Below are 21529 nucleotides of genomic sequence, written 5' to 3' on the forward strand. Positions count from 1 at the left end.
ACCCGTTAAAAAACCCCGCTCTTGGCAAAGTTGTAAGCAACTGTTCTTAATCGATGCACATGGTCCAATGCATGCAGGTGTAAGAGCTGAATATACATATAAAATCCAGTAAATCATATATTTTATTATTATAATAACACAAGAAATGAAAAATGAAAGAAAGTTGTCATACCTAAACTCGGAACAAATGTCATGCAAAGAAATGCCAACACCAAAATAGTCATGGCCAGAAAACTTTTTGACGTCAAAGCCATGAGTATGATGTTTGATTTAATAGCTTAATTATAAATTTGATTGTATTTAGAGAGCTCGTGGTTTCTGGGCTCCTTAAATAGCCATTTGAAGGTACCATAACTATCAATTTGGAAGTTGGAACAAAGATTACTCTTTCATTAATTGCACTTTCAATTAGCATATATTCTATTGGTTTTATAGCCATGGATTATTCTCAATTTGGAACATGGATTATTCTCAATAATTACACTTTTAATTATGGGATTAATTAGCGCATATAATAATATGATTAAATACTAAAAGAAGTTAAATAAGGGCATTTTAACTGTGCACATGAACCAAAACTGTAAGAAATCTAATATTTAAGGGCTAAATCATCAAAATAAGTGAAAAAACGCAATGAGACCATACCATAAGGATGTTTCAGGGGAAAAAGAATAAAGTTGGGTTTTGTAAGTGTTATTATACAAATAAAATAAAAGCTAAAGCTTCCGAATACATAGAACATGCCCTTGACTCCTTGAGTAATCCAACTAGTAAAAACGGAATCTTGTACTATGGTTCTTTTTTTGAGTTTCACGTTGGGATTTACCATATTACAATTTATATATTCTTCCCCTAATCTCCTTACATTATATTGTCTACAAATTTGTGTGGTAGGATCTAGGATGTTGTTGTAAACTTGTCCTGTATCAACATCTTGTTTTGGAGATTAAATTTTATGTCTTATCCTAATATGAATACTAAGGATGCGTTTAGTTGCGGAAAACTGGACCGTTTTCCGGAAAAATTTTCCAAGAAAAATGAGAATTTTGAAAACGCGTTTAATTCGTCTATTTTTCTAAATTTTTCACGGAAAATGAAAATTTTCTATTTTCTAAAATTACAAAGAAGTTGAAAATTTTTGGAAAACTGATAATCATTGTTTTTCACATTTATCTAATTCCAAAATTTTTCTAAAATATAAATTCACTCCCAAGCCCACCCCACCTATCTCTACCTACCCCCACATTAATACCCCTAACCCACCACACCCCTACCTACCCACACCCACACCTACCCACTCCCAAGCCCACCCCCACCCCCACCCCCACCCCCACAAACACACACACCCACAAACACATACCCCCACCCATCCTCACCCCCACACACACCCACAAACACCCCCCCCCCCCCTCAAACACACATACACACACCTATCTCCACAAACAAACACACACACACACACACACACACACCTCCACCCCTACAAATGCACACAGACCCACAAACACACACACACACACCTACCCAACACCACTACCACAATCACCGACTTACCATCACCACCACCGCTGTCACCCCCCCCCCCCCCCCCCCGCCGCCGCCGCCGCCACCATTGACATCATTCAAAAAACAAAACCATTTTCCAAATGTGTAAATGTGGTAAATGATACTTACCACGTATAGTAACCACTCATCAGCTCTAAAATCCCTATGAAACCACATCTTGAAAAAAAAAGTAAAAGTTATTTTACTTGAAATAGGGGACCAAAAAGATAACAAAAAACTCAAATAAGGACCAAAATTACAAGAGAAGATTTTTTGGGACCAAAACTGGAAGAAAAAAAATCAGCTATACTGAGGGACCAAAAGTGTAAATGACGTATTATTGACTTACGAATGGTCGAGACTAATAGAAGATGGAAGCATGCCCTCTCTGCGGTGTGGATTTAGACTGATTTGAATGCATAGCATATCCGAGTAGTATGCCCCTACACACCTGTTTATTGGTAAGCTTTCTTATTTTTACCAAAAATAGAAACTTTTTTCAATGTGGGCCCTTGTGTGAATCTTTCATATCGATTTGAAAAAACGTTCCAATTTGGGACTAAATACGGTGGAAGTCAGAAAGCACATTAAAGATAATTAGAAGATGCCTATAAAACTCCTTTTTTCATGACATGACATAATATAACACGTCAATCTCTCATATTTAGAAAAAACGTAAATGCCCTCCGCACCTATCATATTATCAAAAAAGTGATGGAGTGAAAGAGTCTCTCACCTATACAAAGCCTGGTCATCTTGAAGCCTACCTTTTTCTCTCAGCCAGTAACTCACACTGCAATACATTTTAGTTTTAAATACAATACAACTAAGAATTAGTCATCTTTTAAAATTAAAAATATATATATAAAAATTAATGTAATAAATATAAGTAGAAACAACCTTGCAGGGCGTGTAGTGTGGCGGGTATAAATGTTAGGATCCAAAGGCCTGATTTCTGTAGGCCATGAGACAAAAGTTGGAGTGGAAACTTGGCTCCTATTGATCAATTTCTCCACGATTAACAAGTAAGAAAAGGGAACATTAAATTATTTGTGAAAAAGACGTCAATACCCTCATCATCAAAAAACAACCTCAACTATGGTATTACATGTCAATCCTATTCCACTAGTACCAATAGGCAGCAGAGGGGAAGAAAGGCTACATCTAGGAATAAATAAAAATAACAGCCGAAAGACTCAACAATTTCCCGGTGTAGTAGTAGTACCTCAACGGTAAATCAACCGCTTCTGGGGGAACAAGCTACTATTCCCGTTACGTAGGGAACTCGGACTCCGCCCTATGCCCCTACCCCTATGACCCGGAGGAAGTGATAGGAGGGGATTCAGTCCGCTCTATAGAGGGCCGCCTCCAATCGGGTGATGTTAGGCTTGAATAAAAAAAGGTAGCCCACTTAATTTCATTAAGGCTTAAATTGGAGTTGTTCATGCCCTAGTTGTTGGGTTTTCTATGCATCAAATACACTCTAAAACTAGGCAGCGGAAAAATCGAAACAACGATATACCTAAGTGTACATGCATCCTATGGATCTATGGCTTCATGCTAATTACATCAACCCTAGAAAACTAAAACATAAGTAAGAAAACATACCTCTTATGTAGCCCTTGATATCCATGCTTGAGATCTTGAACCTCCATGAAGTTGCTTGGATGAAAGGACCCAAACCAGAATCCCTCTAATGGTATCACACCCAATGACACCAAAGAGTGGAATAAAAATAACTAGGATAAGGGTCAATTTCACAAACCCAAAGGGGTTAGAAATCGTCCATAAGAGGGGGAGGAAGAAGGGTTAGAGAATACTTCAAGCCAAGGTGCAAGGAGGAATGGAATCCCTAAGGCCATATTTATAGCATTGGATGCCACCTAGGGTTTAGTACTCCTTCCCATGTGGGATGGGAGCATAACCACGAAATTTCACTCCTTTCCCATGTGGGATGGAGTGATTTTCATCCAACCCTAATTCCATAAGGGTTCTGGAAGATTCCTGATTAACCAACTATCGATTAATGAACATTCAACCCTTTAATTAATTAAACTGTTAATTAATTCCCATAATATATTTCCAAAATATATTTCCAATTAGTTTCTAATTAATTATTAACTATAATAATTAATAAACCAATTTCTCCTTTATTTATTCTACTCAATTTGGGTCTTGAGGGAAACCCAAAAGGACCCTGCTATTATTAGAAATATGGCCAATAGTTAATGACCTTGGACACTATTCCAACAGTCTCCCACTTGGACAAGTCATCAACTATACGAGGACCAATATTTCTCAATAATCAACAGAGAGTTAGCCATCCAATGCAACTACCGAACTCTTGATCTAATCAAGATTCAGCCCTTAGATAAGTGATCAACTATCCCTTCGTTCTATGATATCTGTATGAATTCGAGACATGGATAATGGTCAATCTCAAGAATTCAAGATTATGTTTCTCGATATAGATTTGTGACAACTGCATCTGACTACTAAATTGAACACATCAATTCCAGCCAGGGCTCGGCCAAGCACTTTAGATGTCAGCACCAAATCATCGAGGGGCCCATAGATATCGCTTCTCCTATTAAGGCAGAAGGAACGAATAAACTTCGACTACATAGTTTCTGTCTATTTCATCATGTCACACATGGATATACCCTTTATAACTACCAGTTACGGTTAGCGTTGGAGTAGTCCAATGCATAACAGAATCATAGAGCAAAACCCCACATGTATCTAGGTTTGAAGAATAGAAGATATTATCGTCTTAGAATTACTTGTGACTAAATCCATGAAGTAATCTCTAAGTGTGGGTTGGTCCATTACTTAAATCTCTATTAAGCACTCATGAGTGTTAGCGCAATCTCTATGCTATGTCCAATCAATATGGACAATCCACTAATACTCATGTCAGTCTTGAATCACTACTTACTTCTAAGAGTATGACCGACTGTGGACGTTTGAGTAAATTAATACTCGGGAAGTGGGTTCCAAACATGCAAAAGTGAGAACACGGTGATATGCTAATTGAAATGACCAAAATCCATCATATATTAATATCACCACTTAATAATCGCCAAATCAAATTAAAACTTATACCGCTTAAAGTTCTCGGGTTTTAAAACAAACCAAAATAAGAGTGTTTAAGCCAATTCATTTACAAATCTAATGCCTCTCGACTTTGTCTGACTGTCAGACATGGCCAGTGACATCGGCTTATGGAATGGATCGACAAGATTATCTTTCGATATGACATATTGAGTATGATGTCTTTACATTTGAATCACTATCAAACATGATGGTACATACTGAGTATATGTCATGTGAGCTTGTGTGACTTGGGATCCATACTCGAGGTAAGTTCACCCTTAAAGTCACAAAGAGACTTCATAAGGACCATCAATGATTGAATTTCAACAAAGATGTCACTAATGAATCTCTTTCAGTCACATTGTCCACTTTGCAATTTAACCAACTGCAATATACTCTAAGTATGTTAAATCCACTATGGTGTATTACCTGGTACTCTTTCAAGCTAATATATCACCATTCAATAAAAGCACGAATTCCGACTGCGAACGGAATTGCCTTTATTAGTGCGGAACTTAGCATCAATGTAACTCTTACAATGATCTCTTCCATACTACCAAGATCATCTCTTCTGTCCTCCAAGGACACTTAAGAATGTTCTTGATCTTGATTCATTGATTCTTGCCAAATTGATCTAATCAAACTTGTCATGCTCAAGGCATACGAGTCATTAGATCTAGTACATGTCATGGCATTTATGATCGATCCCATAGCAGAAGCATGTGGGACAGCCTAAACTCCTTTTTGAGTTCTGCATGTCGAGTTTCCTCAACATTCAATGTACTTTGGCTTAATCCAATGAATCACTTTGATCTATCTCCATAGATCCTTGTTATGTACGTGTTTTGTATCTCCCATGTATATCATAGCGAAACAATTCTCATACCAAGCCAAACTTTTACACTTGCTAAGTTAGAATATAATTTCCTATGAATCGTACATTATCTATGTACAATACAAGGATGACTACAGTGCTCCCACTAGCACTGACATATATATGGCTTATCTATGTTTCTCGAAATTCAAACTCCTTGAACATTCTCATTGAAACAAAGAATCCAATTACTCCCACTAGCTTTGACATATATATGACTTATCTTTATTTCTTGAAATTCAAACTCTTTGAACTTTCTCATTGAAATAATGATCCATCTTGCGAGATGCTTATTTTGGTCCATAAATGAACTTGTTAAGCTTACACATCTTTCAAAACCTATCTTGGTTCAATTATGTGTTTGTTCCAATCCATGATTTCCTCTACTTGAAGATCCACTTGCACTTAAGGGCTAAGGTCAAGTGCTAGATCTACCAAATAACAACATACATGGATTGAATCTCACTTTCCAATTCCTCCTTCCATGTTGTAGCCTTTAGGGCCTACCATAGCTTCCGATAGCTGGTACACTCTACCAGTGACTCACATGCCTTAGTAATATAAACTATTATATAACTAGTATATGATGTCATCTATCAAATCTATAAGGAAGAGGTGGAGGTATGTCAGTTCCCTTAATAGGTCTTTTCAATTCCAAATTGAATGTTATCTCCAAATTTAGGCTCTTCGTTGGTTGGCTCTCGAATCTTATCAAGAGCAATGTGGCTCCCACTAGCCCTTTTGGAAATCAGCTCCCTCTCTTGGAATACTGCCCTTCGAGCAACATACATTTTGTTCTCAGAAGGATTCTTAAACAATTATCCAAAATGCTTGATGGTTTCTCCAACGAGATAACACATCTCTACTCAATGTCCCAGATTGTCGAGCGCTTCAACGATGAGCGTAAGCCTCATAATCGTAGACTTACATATATGTCAGTGAGGATAGAATCCCACTTCACATATCATAGAGTGTTTCAAGAACCTACTTAGTTGGCACAAGACCAAAGGACTTCTTGTAACACTATTCATGGTACAATCCACGAACTGTTAGTATGCATAATGCGACTCATCTAGTACAAAATCAATTAATGATTTGTTTCTCTATCCAACTAACACTTCCTAACGGTAGTGTTATGTGTGGAGATAGATCGTGAAACTCCTTCACAATTCCTTAGATGATCGATAAAGTTTGGACTGAGGTTCTCACTATGAGTGTCTCATCCTATTGCCCAATTGATTCTCAACTTCACTTTATGAGAGCTTTAAACACCTGAAAGGTTTCAGACTTACATTCATACGAAGTTGGTCTCACCATGTATCGTGGTTAATCTGAACGGTCTATTAGAGTGAACTAATTCCAACAGATACTCACATCACCCAGTGATGTATTCATGATCTATCTTGATAAACAAGATTTACATTTATCATAAGACTCAAGGCCAAATGATATCCAAAATCCGATCCAACTGGATATTTGGTAATGTATTTCTCATATATGTAACCAAGACTATGATGCCACAAATACATTTCACCCAAACCTTTGGATGTATTTGAATAAGTACATATTGTGATTAATCTGAACGATCCATTCACAATAATACACCTTATTCAAATATTTGAATCAATCTTTGAACTATTGTTACTATACTAGTTTCATAGTATATAAAAAATTTCAAATTATAACACCATAGACTACACATTTTGAAAAGAGTTGTCTTTTGATCCTATGAATGTAGCAAGGGCTTGGCATTCATGATCAAATTATCTTCTCCATGTTTCAGTCTTCTTACTTCATTTTAGTCACTACTCACTCTTGCAAATGTCAGTACTTAAACCTTTACAAAATACTTAAGGTTTAGAAGTAATGTTCTCATGGCATTATAAATCCATATATTTGATTGAATGCCAAACATGGAAGAACTAGTTATCTTTTGATCCAATGGAAAGTAGCACGGGCTCGTGATCCATGATCAAATTTAACTTCTTCATGTTCCAGTCCTTTCACCTCAAATACACATTTGGGCAAGTTTGATTTCTTAGTCCTTTTTCTTGTTATGGAAACGAGCAGCTATCAGAACATGTCTTAGAATAGCCTTCTTTTGTCCTATGTATTAGGGCCTAGATTAGGTATACTAATCACCTTTTAAACCATGGGCAATTGACTTTCTTCTTCTTGACACTTCTATGATAGTAAATTATGGGAGTGTTTTGAAGTATGAGTTTCTATGATTGTCATGTTATTTCCAAAAGAAAACCTCAACATGCTACACAACTCCTACATGGTCATTCCAAGTTGTTTATATCAAAATCAAAATGAATTGATCATATATACATGTCAGCTAGTTGACTAACCCTAGTCAACTTCTAACTCAAGGAAATTTCATTTTACTTCAATATGTCAATTTACAACGTATATTTGATAATTGCTCTTTCTAACAATTTAGAATGCAATGTTTGAAGTAACCTAGGAATAGCTTTAACAAAGGCATGATCTATCCTTTCATTTAAGAGAAATATTCCCAAACTACGAATTTGACAAGATTGATCATCCTCATAGCTAATCCTTTCAAAGGTTTTATAGCAGTAGATTTTAGTGGATAAGGTTATTGACATCATTCGATAAAATTCCATTATAGTTTGTTTTACTTATCCTTAGAAAATAATCACCCTAAATAATTTTAGAAGGCTAGGATCCATATTTGGCTCCATGATGTGTAAAGGGATGTCGTAAACACACCATAAAGTTATTTAGGTAGGCAAAGCCCTTTGCCAATTTCGATCACTACGAAACTCCTAGATCTTTGAGATTCATTGACTATCAATGGCATGTTAATCTCGGATTTTGTTCATCTCAAATTCAATGACGGGGTCGCCGCGGATCACTAAACAGATGGTGAATCGACCATATAAAATCGCGTGGTCCCCGACTCAAGTTACGCTGAGATTCGCGAGTTCCACATCATTCTCTACCTATACTCTCAAATTGACGTGTCGGTTAACCACGCGAGCTCCATCAACAAGTTATAAAGATAATGTGCAACTTTTATGGATAACATAAGATTCACATTAAATAGACTGAGCATTAACCTTGCAAAATCGCATGGCCCCCGACTCAAGTTACGCTTGAGATTCGCGAGTTCCATATCATTCTCAACTATACTCTAGATTGATGTGCCGGTTAACCACACGAGCTCCACCAACAGAATATAAAGAGAATGTGCAATTTTCATGGATAATATGAACTCACATTCTATTAATAAAACGAGATTTTGTTTTATACTTGTATTTAGAATACTTTTAGATTGACCATTATCACTATCAAACCCTTTCGGTAACTCCATTCTCAAAATGCAATAGGGCGGTGAGGGTGGTAAGCGCGAAACATATTAAAAACCGACCTCATTAGGAATCAAAGAGACCTCCTTAAACCCCTACATTAGAACGAGTGAGCCTAGTCGAGGTAAGACTGACAATGTCAATATTTAAACACGCGAGGGCGCATGATGTAACTTTCTTATACATATAATAGACACAATTCTAATATATATAAATACAAGGGGTAAATTTAAAACTCTTTAAATTTAGTTGTCTATTATTAATTCTAATTAATTGCGAGGACGCAATGTAACAATTAATAAATCATGAGGGGTAATATTCAAATTTATAAATCCATATTATAAATAATATTAAATATTTAAATTCACTATTTAAATAACAAATAAATATTCAAATTCAAATAAACACATTTAAATAATATATATCAATTAATAAATATTCAAATTCAAATAAACATATTTAAATAATATTTATCCATTATCAAATAAATATTCAAATTCAAATAAACACATTTAAATAATATTTATCAATTTTCCAGATTCAAAAACAATTTAAATTTGGTATTTATCCATATTTAATAAACCTTCATATTCGAAAAAATGGCAAAAATCCGAAAACCCTAATTTTGTCGAGCTCACGTCGTGAGCTGCGACTAGGGTTTTTAACCATTACGAATTTTTCAATTATCCTTCTACCATTCAATTTCAAACAAGTATTTTCAGAAAACATGGATCTAGGGTGAAGGTAACCATGAACCAATGGCTCTAATACCACTGCTGGGTTTTCTATGCATCAAATACACTCTAAAACTAGGCAGCGGAAAAATCGAAACAACGATATACCTAAGTGTACATGCATCCTATGGATCTATGGCTTCATGCTAATTACATCAACCCTAGAAAACTAAAACATAAGTAATAAAACATACCTCTTATGTAGCCCTTGATATCCATGCTTGAGATCTTGAACCTCCATGAAGTTGCTTGGATGAAAGGAACCAAACCAGAATCCCTCTAATGGTATCACACCCAATGACACCAAAGAGTGGAATAAAAATAACTAGGAGAAGGGTCAATTTTACAAACCCAAAGGGGTTAGAAATCGTCCCTAAGAGGGGGAGGAAGAAGGGTTGGCGAATACTTCAAGCCAAGGTGCAAGGAGGAATGGAATCCCTAAGGCCCTATTTATAGCCTTGGATGCCACCTAGGGTTTAGTACTCCTTCCCATGTGGGATGGGAGCATAACCACGAAATCTCACTCCTTTCCCATGTGGGATGGAGTGATTTTCATCCAACCCTAATTCCATAAGGGTTCTGGAACATTCCTGATTAACCAACTATCGATTAATGAACATTCAACCCTTTAATTAATTAAACTGTTAATTAATTCCCATAATATATTTTCAAAATATATTTCCAATTAGTTTCTAATTAATTATTAACTATAATAATTAATAAACCAATTTCTCCTTTATTTATTCTACTCAATTTGGGTCTTGAGGGCAACCCAAAAGGACCCTGCTATTATTAGAAATATGGCCAATAGTTAATGACCTTGGACACTATTCCAACACTAGTGTCACAGGATGACTCTTTTAGACTAGTCAATACCGTGTGCCACTTAGTACTTCTCCGACTAAGTCAGGCTAACTTCGACGATCTAGATGTACTAACGAACTTAGGAAGCAAGAGTTACGACAAAGGACACTTCAATAAAGCTTCTATTATATAACTCAACTTCTTTACAAGGCAACTTCTCGATGACTCCTACAAATGAGACATCATTCCTATTTATAGGCACCTTACACCTCCTCAAATGGAAGTTTCTAGGTCCCGTATATTCTTGACTATTCTAGAGTATTCTATCAATATCTACATTATCTTTACAAGACTCCATATTATGGTACACTATTCTATAATGTTCTAGATATCTCTAGGATGTTATGATATTATCCAAGTTATTATTGCATGATCTAGCATTTTCTAGATCGTTCTTGAGTCTTCTGAGTCATTCTAGTTTCGTCTAGTGTCGTCTTGATTATTTCGGAGACTCCTCATGTATTCTTTATAGTTCCAACATTTTCTACACGGTCCCGGAGACTTCCAAAAACTTTGTCCATGACACCCTCCCCCACTTAAACCCTTGACGTCCTCGTCAAGTCTTCTATACATATGTTTCGATCTTGTCACGGAGTTACTTCGTGTCTTTTCTTTTTCTCCAGGGTATCTCTTCGAGTAAGGCATGCTTTTATTTCTCAACGTACCTTGAATCATACTTCTTCTCTCAGCCTCGTAAAGTCTTGAGTAAATCTTCAAGTGAGATATGGATCCCTGTTCCTTCGATTGTGTCTCGTTTACTCAAACTTCCCTTTTTGGCTTCATATTCTCCTTGATCTTATTACTTTGGCCATAACACATGTGCATACTTCCTTATCTCGTGGGGCCTTTATGAAACTTCATAGTTGAAATGGTTCGGGCTTTTGTCTTGCTTCTTTCCACGGGAATGATATATATTGTTGATCCCTTGGTTATACGCATGGTGTTGTCTCTTTCGAACGACCAAGGACGTACCTTATCCAGGAAGTCCATTCCTAGTACCATGTGATAGTCGTCTATCGGAACCACTATCAAGTCGATGGTTCCTTCCCATTCTGCAATCTTCATGGGTATTCCACGAGAAACTCCAAGGATCGGATTAGATGGAGAGTTGACAACCTTCAACCGACCTAACTCTTTTGTATAATGAATACCCAATTTCTTGGCTTCCTCCTCTGCGATGAAACTATGTGTTGCTCCGGAATCTACTAGCGCCTTAGTGTTCCTTGTATTCACTTTGGCTTCGACGAACATGAGACTCCCTCCTTTATTTTCTTCCTTTTTAGATGATTTTCTCTCACCCTTCGATATTGAGTTTAGAAAACGCATTGAGCTTATTTGTGCTTCGTCTTCTTCTTCTTGCAACACCATTGCGTAGAAGGTCTTTTTCTTTGGGCAATCTCGGATCAAGTGAGGACCATCACATAGGTAACACTTGACCTCCTTTCGTTCTCCCTTTTTATTTCTTCCTTCTATTTCTTTTCCCTTTGAATTCGAGGGTTGGGGTGCGTCTTGATTTGCGTATGATTCCAGTGTTGATTGATCTCCCACACTAGTTTTCTTAACCGTGGTTTCTCTTCGAAATTCCATTAAATCTTCTGCCACAGCGATAGCTTCGTCAATGTCTCTCACATTTATCCTCTTCAGCTCATTGTAGGCCCAAGATTGTAGTCCATCCATGAAATAGAAAAGCTTGTCTTTCTCCTGCATGTCGGTTAACTCCAGCATCAAGCTCGTGAACTCGACTATGTAGTCCCGGATTGATCCAACATGCTTTAACCAACGAAGTTTCTTCATCGCTATGTCTTCAGCATTATGTGGGCATAATTGTCTCTTAAGTTGCCTCTTGAACTCTTCCCAGGTGTCTATGGTGTATAAGCCATTTTCAATGTCTCCGTGCTTCCTTCTCCACCATAGAGTTTCACTCTCACATAGGTAAAGGACTGCTGTATCGACCTTCGTCTTGTCTTCCTTTACTTGACTAGCATTGAAGTAACATTCCATCGACCAAAAGAATTCGTCAAGTTCTTTAGGGTCGCGTTTTCCTCCATAATTTATTGGTTTGGGTGCGTCCGTGTGTGGCAACTTACTCGCAACAGCTCCTCTGGCGATTGCTGCCTTGCACAAGTTTACTTCGACTTCCAGCGTAGCTACCTTCTCACGGAACTCATTTCGCAAGGTGTTGATAAGTCTAAGGACTTCTTCCTTGATGACACCGATGGTCTCCTTCAATCCATCGCTCGTGTCACTTATCTCTGCAACGAACTGATCGACGGTATCCTTCCACTCAAGGATCTCACCGACGCTAATCTCCACCTTTGTAAGCTTGTTTTCTAAGCTTGCCAAAGGGTCAATGGATTGGTCCCTCCTCCTGGACTTCCTTCCTTTCTCTTCGACGACAGGGGGAATGTTAGCTACATCACTTTCTCCTTCCATTGCTACGATCTCTTGCTCGTACGAACCTGGCTCTGATACCACATGTCACGGGATGACTCTTTTAGACTAGTCAATATCGTGTGCCACTTAGTGCTTCTCCGACTAAGGCAGGCTAACTTCGACGATCTAGATGTACTAACGAACTCAGGAAGCAAGAGTTACGACAAGGGACACTTCAAGAAAGCTTCTATTATATAACTCAACTTCTTTACAAGGCAACTTCTCGATGATTCCTACAAATGAGACATCATTCCTATTTATAGACACCTTACACCTCCTCAAATGGAAGTTTCTAGGTCCCGTATATTGTCGACTATTCTAGAGTATTCTATCAATATCTACATTATCTTTACAAGACTCCATATTATGATACACTATTCTATAATGTTCTATATATCTCTAGGGTGTTATGATATTATCCAGGTTATTCTTGCATGATCTAGCATTTTCTAGATCGTTCTTGAGTCTTCCGAGTCATTCTAGTTTTGTCTAGTGTCGTCTTGATTATTTCGGAGACTCCTCGTGTATTCTTTATAGTTCCAACATCTTCTACACGGTCCCGGAGACTTCCAGAAACTTTGTCCGTGACACTAGGGTAGGCCGGTATGCGACAATCACTTTCTCAAGGAATAGTCTAAGGCTAGTTAGAAAGCCATCTATCGGAAGCAAAGGGCGGGTTTGAGAAAGGGAGTTAATTAATAGGTTCCAGACTCGGCGGTTCCGAGACGGTTTCGGTTCCGAAAATGGGTACATTATTTCGCTGCACTGTTGATAGCTGAGATGTTGCCGCATTGTAGTCTTGTATATATTCCTATTGTTAATCTTTATGTTTTCATAACCTCCCAACTAGCTAATGTTTTTACAAAAAGATTATCTATTCCTCGGTTTCAAACACTACGCAACAAGTTTCATGTTGCTCTATTGTTTCACTTGCAAGAGATAATAGAATGTATTATGATCAATAATCGTTGGAGTTTGTTTAGAACTCCTTTAGTTAGTCATAAACACTCATCAAGTTTATAAAGGAGTTCTTATAATAGAGTTGGAAATAATGAAATATATAAGAATTACTCTTATATAGTTTATTTATAAACATATCATCATGTACTCAGTTATAAACTTAAAACTGAGAGTAATTAAAAGTCAATGCACTTTTATTAGCTTCATAGCATCATCTGGTAACTTATCAAACAATAAGATCCCAAAATAGTTTACAAGCAATGATTGTTAACTTGTGTATCTAAAAGCTTATTAAGATACTATTAAACCCTTTAAATTACAAATGAGCATTAAAAATTAATCGGTTGATCATGACAACAGCACATAGACGAAGGGGGTGGCATGCAAGCACCCGTAACAAAACCCCGATTTTGGCAAATTTTCTGGCAACCTTTCTTAATCGATGCACAAGGTCCAATGCATGTTGGATTAAGAGCTGAATACAATACATATACAATCAATCAATATGTTTTATTATTATCTATAATTACACAAGAAATGAGAAATGAACGAAAGCTGTCATACCTAAACTTGAAACAAATGCCATGCAAAGAAATGCCAACACCAAAATAGTCATGGCCAGATTTTTTTTTGATGCCAAAGCCATGAGTCTGATGTTTGATATAATAGCTTGATTTGGTTGTATTTAGAGAATTTGTTGTTTCAGACTCCTTAAATAGACATTTAAAGGCGCCATATAAAGATCAATTTGGATCAAGGATTATTCTTTCATTAATTACACTTTTAATGTGTGTCCTTATGCAATTAATTAGCATATATAATATAATATTGGTTTTGTAACCATTTAAAGGTATCATTACGACGCCGAATCACCTGTAATTTTGAATGGTTGTTTGTTGAAAAATGGTATTTTTTGGTTATTTTTGAAAAAAAAAATCATTATAACATTTGGCAATTTCTCTTATTCTTTCATCAATGCTCTTTTAATGAATTAAATTAATGCTTTTTAATGCACTTTTAGTGAGCGTTTTTTACTATTTATTCTGTATTAAAAATTATAAATAAAACATTTTTTCTTTGATCATATCTATTTTAAACCTTTAACCGTTTAATTTTTTGTTATACATACTAAATTTATTAATTTTAATATGTTATTAAATATAAATATTATCATATTATTTATAAATTTTTTTGAACTATAATATAATATATTTATTTGTTAATTTATATATGACATTAAATTCAAAACCTAAATCAAAATATCAAATAAAATTAAAAAATAGTTAAAGATTTTTTAACATGGTTTAAATATTTAAATATAAATCTGAAACTATAATTATTTGAATCACAACTTTACAACAATTTTTAATATTTTAAATAATCATTATGATTAAAATTAAAAAAATATCAAATAAGTAATTTTCAAATTAATTGCTTATAAGAATAAATAAAAGTAACATAAAATTAATATTTATATTTAGTTTTATTAATGTACAAGCCATAAATAGATGTTATTCAATATTTTGATAATCAATTTAGTGTAACAATTATTATTTCATACTTTGCTAATAATGTAACAAATTGAATTTTCTACATCTAATTATCTAGGGATTATCAGAGTTATTTCTAAAAATTTACGAAATTCTATTTAACTCGTAAAATAAAAACATTTTACATCCAAGGGTTAATCATAAGTTTACAATAAAAACATAAACATAATTTAAAGCAACAGGAAACAAAATCTATTATAGGTCCTCGTGCTCCTATCTTCAGTCTCATACAACAGCTGTTGTTACCTGAAACCGTAAAACATGACACACACACACACACACACACTATATATATATATATATATATATATATATATATATATATATATATATGGGAAAAGTGGATATACCGTTAAATGTATATAAGCTGAGGTACCCAAAATAATCATACTATATCGTTTTGTATCATATAATACATTCTAATTGTCCAATGTTTTTATAATTTAACTTCTAACTTGATTTCCTTCCAAAATTTTTATAAATTACACATTTATCTTCCTCTTTATATATATATATATATATATATATATATATATATATATATATATATATATATATATATACACACACTAATAATTTTAAACTTAAATTATTGGTATTTTATAAATTATGATTTTGGTCTTTTATTAAAAGTTATGTTTTTTCCCTTACATAATTTCTTGTAATAGATTTAGTTTTTATTAGTATTACTTTTTATTCGATATCCAATGTTTCTAATTTATTTAAACACTATAAACTTTTACGGTTTTTATCGTGGTATTAACTCACAAAATTTATGTGTATTGCACCAAGCAAGATACACTTTCAAACGTCATTTTCGTCCGTCTACTGCATACATAACTATTTGGATCGAAACTTTATTTTGATACATTTATGGTCCACTTGATACGGTATATTCATCACCGTTCTATATGTGGACTGTTGTCATATGAAAATCACAGTCTATATACAAATTGGTTGTATATGAAAAGTCAAACGTATGAATCAGAATCATAATTAAAAAGAATAGGTTTAAGTCTTTCTTTTTTGTGGTAGGTTCCACACGATATCATACTTTATTTTGAAAAACAATAGTAAGAATTCATCACTCCTCCCTCCATTTACATATATAGATCACCAGTTAGCTTTGTTGGAATGATTCCAACTTGATATAAAGCATTGTAAGTGTTTGATTTAGTGTGGAGTTATCCGATTAGTAAAAAAGGAATCTTTTACTTTTTTTTTTTTTTTTTTTTTTTTTGAGATTTACCATATTACACTTTTTGGTGTTTGGTTTTCAGTATATATTCTTCCCCAAATCTCCTTACATTATATGTTCTACAAATTTGTGTGGTAGGATCTTGGATGTTGTAAACTTGTCATGAACAAACACCTTGTTTTGGAGAGTAAATTTTAAGTCTTTATCTTTTTCTGAATACTAAAAGATGCATATTTAGAAAACCATTGTGTATGCAAGCTATGTAAAATGCTTTGAATGAAGACTTATTGAAAGTTGTGACAAATGATAGTATATTTAAACAATATTTTGAGCTTCAACATATTTATTGACGTATGCTTATTTACAACATTGGTCCCTCGACAATGCACGTAACATGTAGATGAACCTAAACTTTGTGAATTGTGATTTGTATCATAGATTCCAATAGAGAAAAAATAATCATAATTGATAATTGATACAACAGCTTGTTTAGAGGAATTAAATTAATTATAGCTTGGATGCAGTAGTAGCAGAAATAGAGCTTTGTGTGTTTATTATTTTCCTAACAACTCCCACCTGCATTGCGGACAATACAAGCTGCAAGCAACACCAAAAATTAAAATTACCATAATTAATAACAATTTGGTAGCATTATTTAGTATTTACAAGAGTAAAGTACGTTGCTATTGTTACCTCTCCCTTTCTATTGAACATTTGACCACGTGAAAAGCCTCTTGCATTGTAAGCAGTAGGACTATCAATCTGTGTAGTAGTGAATTCAAAAAACAAAACCATTTTCCAAATGTGTAAATGATTGATAAATAATTAATTAATAATGTGTACATTAATTAAGTAGCACCTTTATTCCACAAAAATATATATATATATATATATATATATATATATATATATATATATAGTGATACTTACCACGTATAGTAACCACTCATCAGCTCTAAAATCCCTATGAAACCACATCCTGAAAAAAAAAAAAAGTAAAAGTTATTTTACTTGAAATAGGGGACCAAAAAGATAACAAAAAACTCAAATAAGGACCAAAAATTGCAAGAGAAAACTTTTTGGGAGAAAAAGTGGAAGAAAAAAAAATCAGCTATACTGAGGGACCAAAAGTGTAAATGATGTATTATTAACTTACGAATGGTCGAGACTAATAGAAGATGGAAGCATGCCCTCTCTGCGGTGTGGATTTAGACTGATTTGAATGAATAGCAGATCCGAGTAGTATGCCCCTACACACCTGTTTATTTGCAAGCTTTCTTATTTTTACCAAAAATAGAAATTTTTTTCAACGTGGGTGGGTCCTTGTGTGAAACTTTCATATCGATTTGAAAAAAGGTTTGGTGAAAGTCAGAAAGCACATGGGCCATTTATGTAATTTACATTAAAGATAATTAGAAGATGCCTACAAAACTCCTTTGTTCATTTTCAGGACATGACATAACACGTCAATCTCTCATACGTGGAAAAGATGTAAATGCCCTCCGCACCTATCATATCATATTATCAAAAAAGTGATGGACTGAAAGAGTCTCTCACCTATGCAAAGCCTGGTCATCTGGAAGCCTACCTTTTGCTCTCAACCAGTAACTCACACTGCAATACATTTTAGTTTTAAATACAATACAACTAAGAATTAGTCATCTTTTAAAATTAAAAATGAATGTAATAAATATAAGTAGAAACAACCTTGCAGGGCGTGTAGTGTGGCGGGTATAAATGTTAGGATCCAAAGGCCTGATTTCTGTAGGCCATGGGACAAAAGTTGGAGTGGAAACTTGGCTCCTGTTCATCAATTTCTCCATGATTAACAAGTAAGAAAAGGGAACATGAATTTATGTGTGAAAAACTCATCATCAAAAAACAATCTCACCTGAGATGATCACGTGAAAGCTTAACACCCTCTTCTAATCCACTCTTTGGCAAAAGCTGCAACCATATGATTTTTTTTTTTATTAAAAAAAAACAAAAAAATAATCCAAAAAAGAGTATTTGGTTACCTCTTCAGGGTCAGGCACAGAAGGCATTGTTGGTTCTTGGTGATCAAAACCTTCTTCTCCCCTCTGTCATAAAAAGAACAACAATCATTACATACATACATACATACATACATACATGAAAGAAAAGTGAGAAATGATGAGTTATTAATATTATGTTTCATACATGAAAGGAAGCAATCAAAAAGAAGACAATACGCTCTTTTTGTACTGCATTCACCCTCCTTGTAGCAAGATTATGCACATCATGTACCCGATCAACTTCATATATAATTGGAACTGCAAATCATCAAGGTAGCATATTTGTCTCATAATATTATGAAAATAAAAGGGTTAAATGCAATAAATACCAATGTACTACTTTCATTTCTTCCTTTTCCAGCATTCTACTTTAGAAACTCTACCCGATTATAGCAATATCATTCATATACAAACAAAACTGCACTGTCATAAATGGGTAGAATTTTCAAACTACAATGCCTCAATAACAAATTTTTTGGAAGAACAATACTGTAATACAAAGAAATTAAAATAGAATGCGATAATAATACACAAATATATAAAGGTACATTGCTATTTCTTGCTGTTGTTTATGTATTAAATTACAAAGAAACCGACTTACCATTTACATCCCCTGGAAGAAGGAAGTGAGCATGAAAGCTATGTAAAATCTTAAGAAAATGAACCGTTTTTGATGCTGCAGCCAATGCCTGAACATTATTGATCATAAGAACATGAGAAAACATATATAGAAGAATATTGAAGAAGCTGTATAATCAATCATAATCACCAAAAACTGTGTGTAATGCTAGCAGATCCAAATAGAAACACAGAGATATTCATACCTGTCCCATAAACTGGCCTCCATACACTTTAGCAGATTTTGGAGCTCCTTTTAAGGTGACTCCTCTGAATGTGTTCACCTTCACAAATAAACTTCATAAAGACTTGATAACTTGAACATAATGGCAAAAGAAATTGTTCAGAAAACAAAGAAATCATGCAAGTTTTCTAAATATGTCACATACCTCCAGTGGGTCCAAGGACAATATGTGTTCCACAGGTGCCCATGTCTCAAGGTTCATATCTGCACTCCAAATTGATTTTGGATTCATCAAGTCACTATATTTGTAGGGTAGCATTAAGCAGGTCAGCTGTAAGTAACCATACTCAAAGTGTTAAGCTTTTTGTAGATCTGAGAATGTTTTATGCCAGATCAGCATGTCATATAGAAAATTACTTACAAGTTACAAGTAAAGCATATCAAGTACCTTAGTCAAAGCAATCACATCTTGACCACCACATTCACCTGCAAAATAGCCCTATGCTTTAAATATGCAAAAAAAAAAAAATGGACTATATTAAATAGCCTCTCACTTTGGGTGAAGTAATCAAACTTTTTCCACTCGAAAACTTGAGAATCATGGTTACTTGCAGGAAATTGACTGGAGACTTCCACCTGCAAAAGTAAATAGTACAATGAATACTTAAAGGCTATGTGTGATCATCAATTGATTAACCATTAAATTAATTGTCCAGGATTAAAAAAAATTACCACGCCCTCCCAAATAAAGTAAGTTCCACCACCAGATTCCCCTTCTTCTTTGAACACATACTCTCCAGAATCTTCAAAATAAAGCATCCAGGAATCATACATTGTGTCAAAACGTGATAACTAGTGGAAAAGTAGTCTACAGTCTACTCCATTTTCAAAAGTCAAAGTGAGCCTTATTGTGGAAGTAGTGGATTATAAGTCTTCAACATATAGTAAAAAGGGCACTTAAACCTTCCCTTATTTCAACACTAACTGAAACACATTCAAAAAAATCCATTGTTCTAAAAAAACCTACAAGTTTGACTTTTCATACCAAACCTAGAAAGTCCGGTTTCAAATTAATTGCAAGTTCTATAAAAACACCTATTATAGTTTTTAATCTAGCTACCAATTTTTCTCAAAAACTTCAAAATTATATCGAATGTACAGTTTAGAATTACTCATACCATCCAAATCAAAGCTTAATATAACAAAATTTACACTAGAATCAAACAATAAAAACAAAATCTGCTAAATTCGAAATTATAGATTGGGAAAACTACTATGATGTTTAACGATAACGTGTTGAGCAATTTTCCTAATAGACGAGCTCGGAAGTCTCTGAAGCGCGGGCACGTCCCCTAGAAACTCGATCACTTGATTCAGAAACGCAAATTAGCAGACACAAAGTCAAATTTCAGGATATAGATACATATATTGGTAAATATGAGGAATTCGGGTTTACTCATTGGATATACCTGCTTCAGAATCCATTTTGGGATGTCAAAGAAGCTCGGAGTAGCAGGCTTTGTGCTTGTCGTATAATATATAGTTATATACGATGAGTGAACGGTGAACCAGTGGGAGAGTGGGGTAGGTGTACAGTAACGATTACTATTTTGGTTTATATATATATATATATATGGTTTTGTAAATAATTGGTAGATGACATAATAATTGGTGCATGGTACATTTGTCAACATTTCTAACTAGTTACAATTATATGTTAGTAAAATTTGTAGTATAAATACCCCTCCATTGTAAAGAATGTGATACACCAAAAGTTATAAGAGATATAACTTTCATATTCTCTCTAAATATTCTTTCTTCTCAATTAAAGTTTTTATCAAAGTTTACTAGTTTGGTTTGATTTATAGTTACATTAATTACGCTTAATTCATAACACGTTATCAGCACGAAAGCTCTAATCAAGGTTATTAAACAAGTGGAAAATCACATCTATCTTAATCAAGGTATGTATTACTTATTAAAAACACTATTAATTATAAAAACCTCAATCATATTAAAATAATAATAATACTAATGAATTAATGAAACTTATACATTATGGACATTATGGACTACTAACAATTTTTATTTCTTATACT

The 21529-nt window shown here is 34.4% G+C and overlaps 1 protein-coding gene across 2 annotated transcripts; it reads right to left on the bottom strand.

Annotated features, from left to right (window-relative positions):
- Positions 1-16886: 16886 nt before the first annotated feature.
- Positions 16887-21019, bottom strand: LOC145125704 (acyl-CoA hydrolase 2-like). Of its 2 annotated transcripts, XM_079061128.1 has the most exons (17): positions 20900-21019; positions 20705-20797; positions 20163-20233; positions 19985-20066; positions 19879-19916; positions 19636-19761; positions 19453-19530; positions 19230-19317; positions 18774-18886; positions 18611-18673; positions 18484-18539; positions 18300-18395; positions 18150-18206; positions 17749-17850; positions 17523-17571; positions 17286-17354; positions 16887-17189 (listed from the first exon to the last, which is right to left on the bottom strand). In XM_079061128.1, the coding sequence occupies exons 1-17, from the start codon at positions 20913-20915 to the stop codon at positions 17100-17102; spliced, it is 1287 nt and encodes a 428-aa protein (XP_078917254.1). In that variant the 5' UTR covers positions 20916-21019; the 3' UTR covers positions 16887-17099. The 2 variants fall into 2 exon arrangements, with proteins under 2 accessions (XP_078917254.1, XP_078917255.1); XM_079061129.1 differs by lacking the exon at positions 20705-20797.
- Between the last annotated feature and the right edge of the window lie 510 nt (positions 21020-21529).

This window comes from Lactuca virosa, chromosome 7 (assembly GCF_052849685.1).
Source record: "Lactuca virosa cultivar CGN04683 chromosome 7, Lactuca_virosa_CGN04683_v6, whole genome shotgun sequence".
Taxonomy (NCBI): Eukaryota; Viridiplantae; Streptophyta; class Magnoliopsida; order Asterales; family Asteraceae; genus Lactuca; species Lactuca virosa.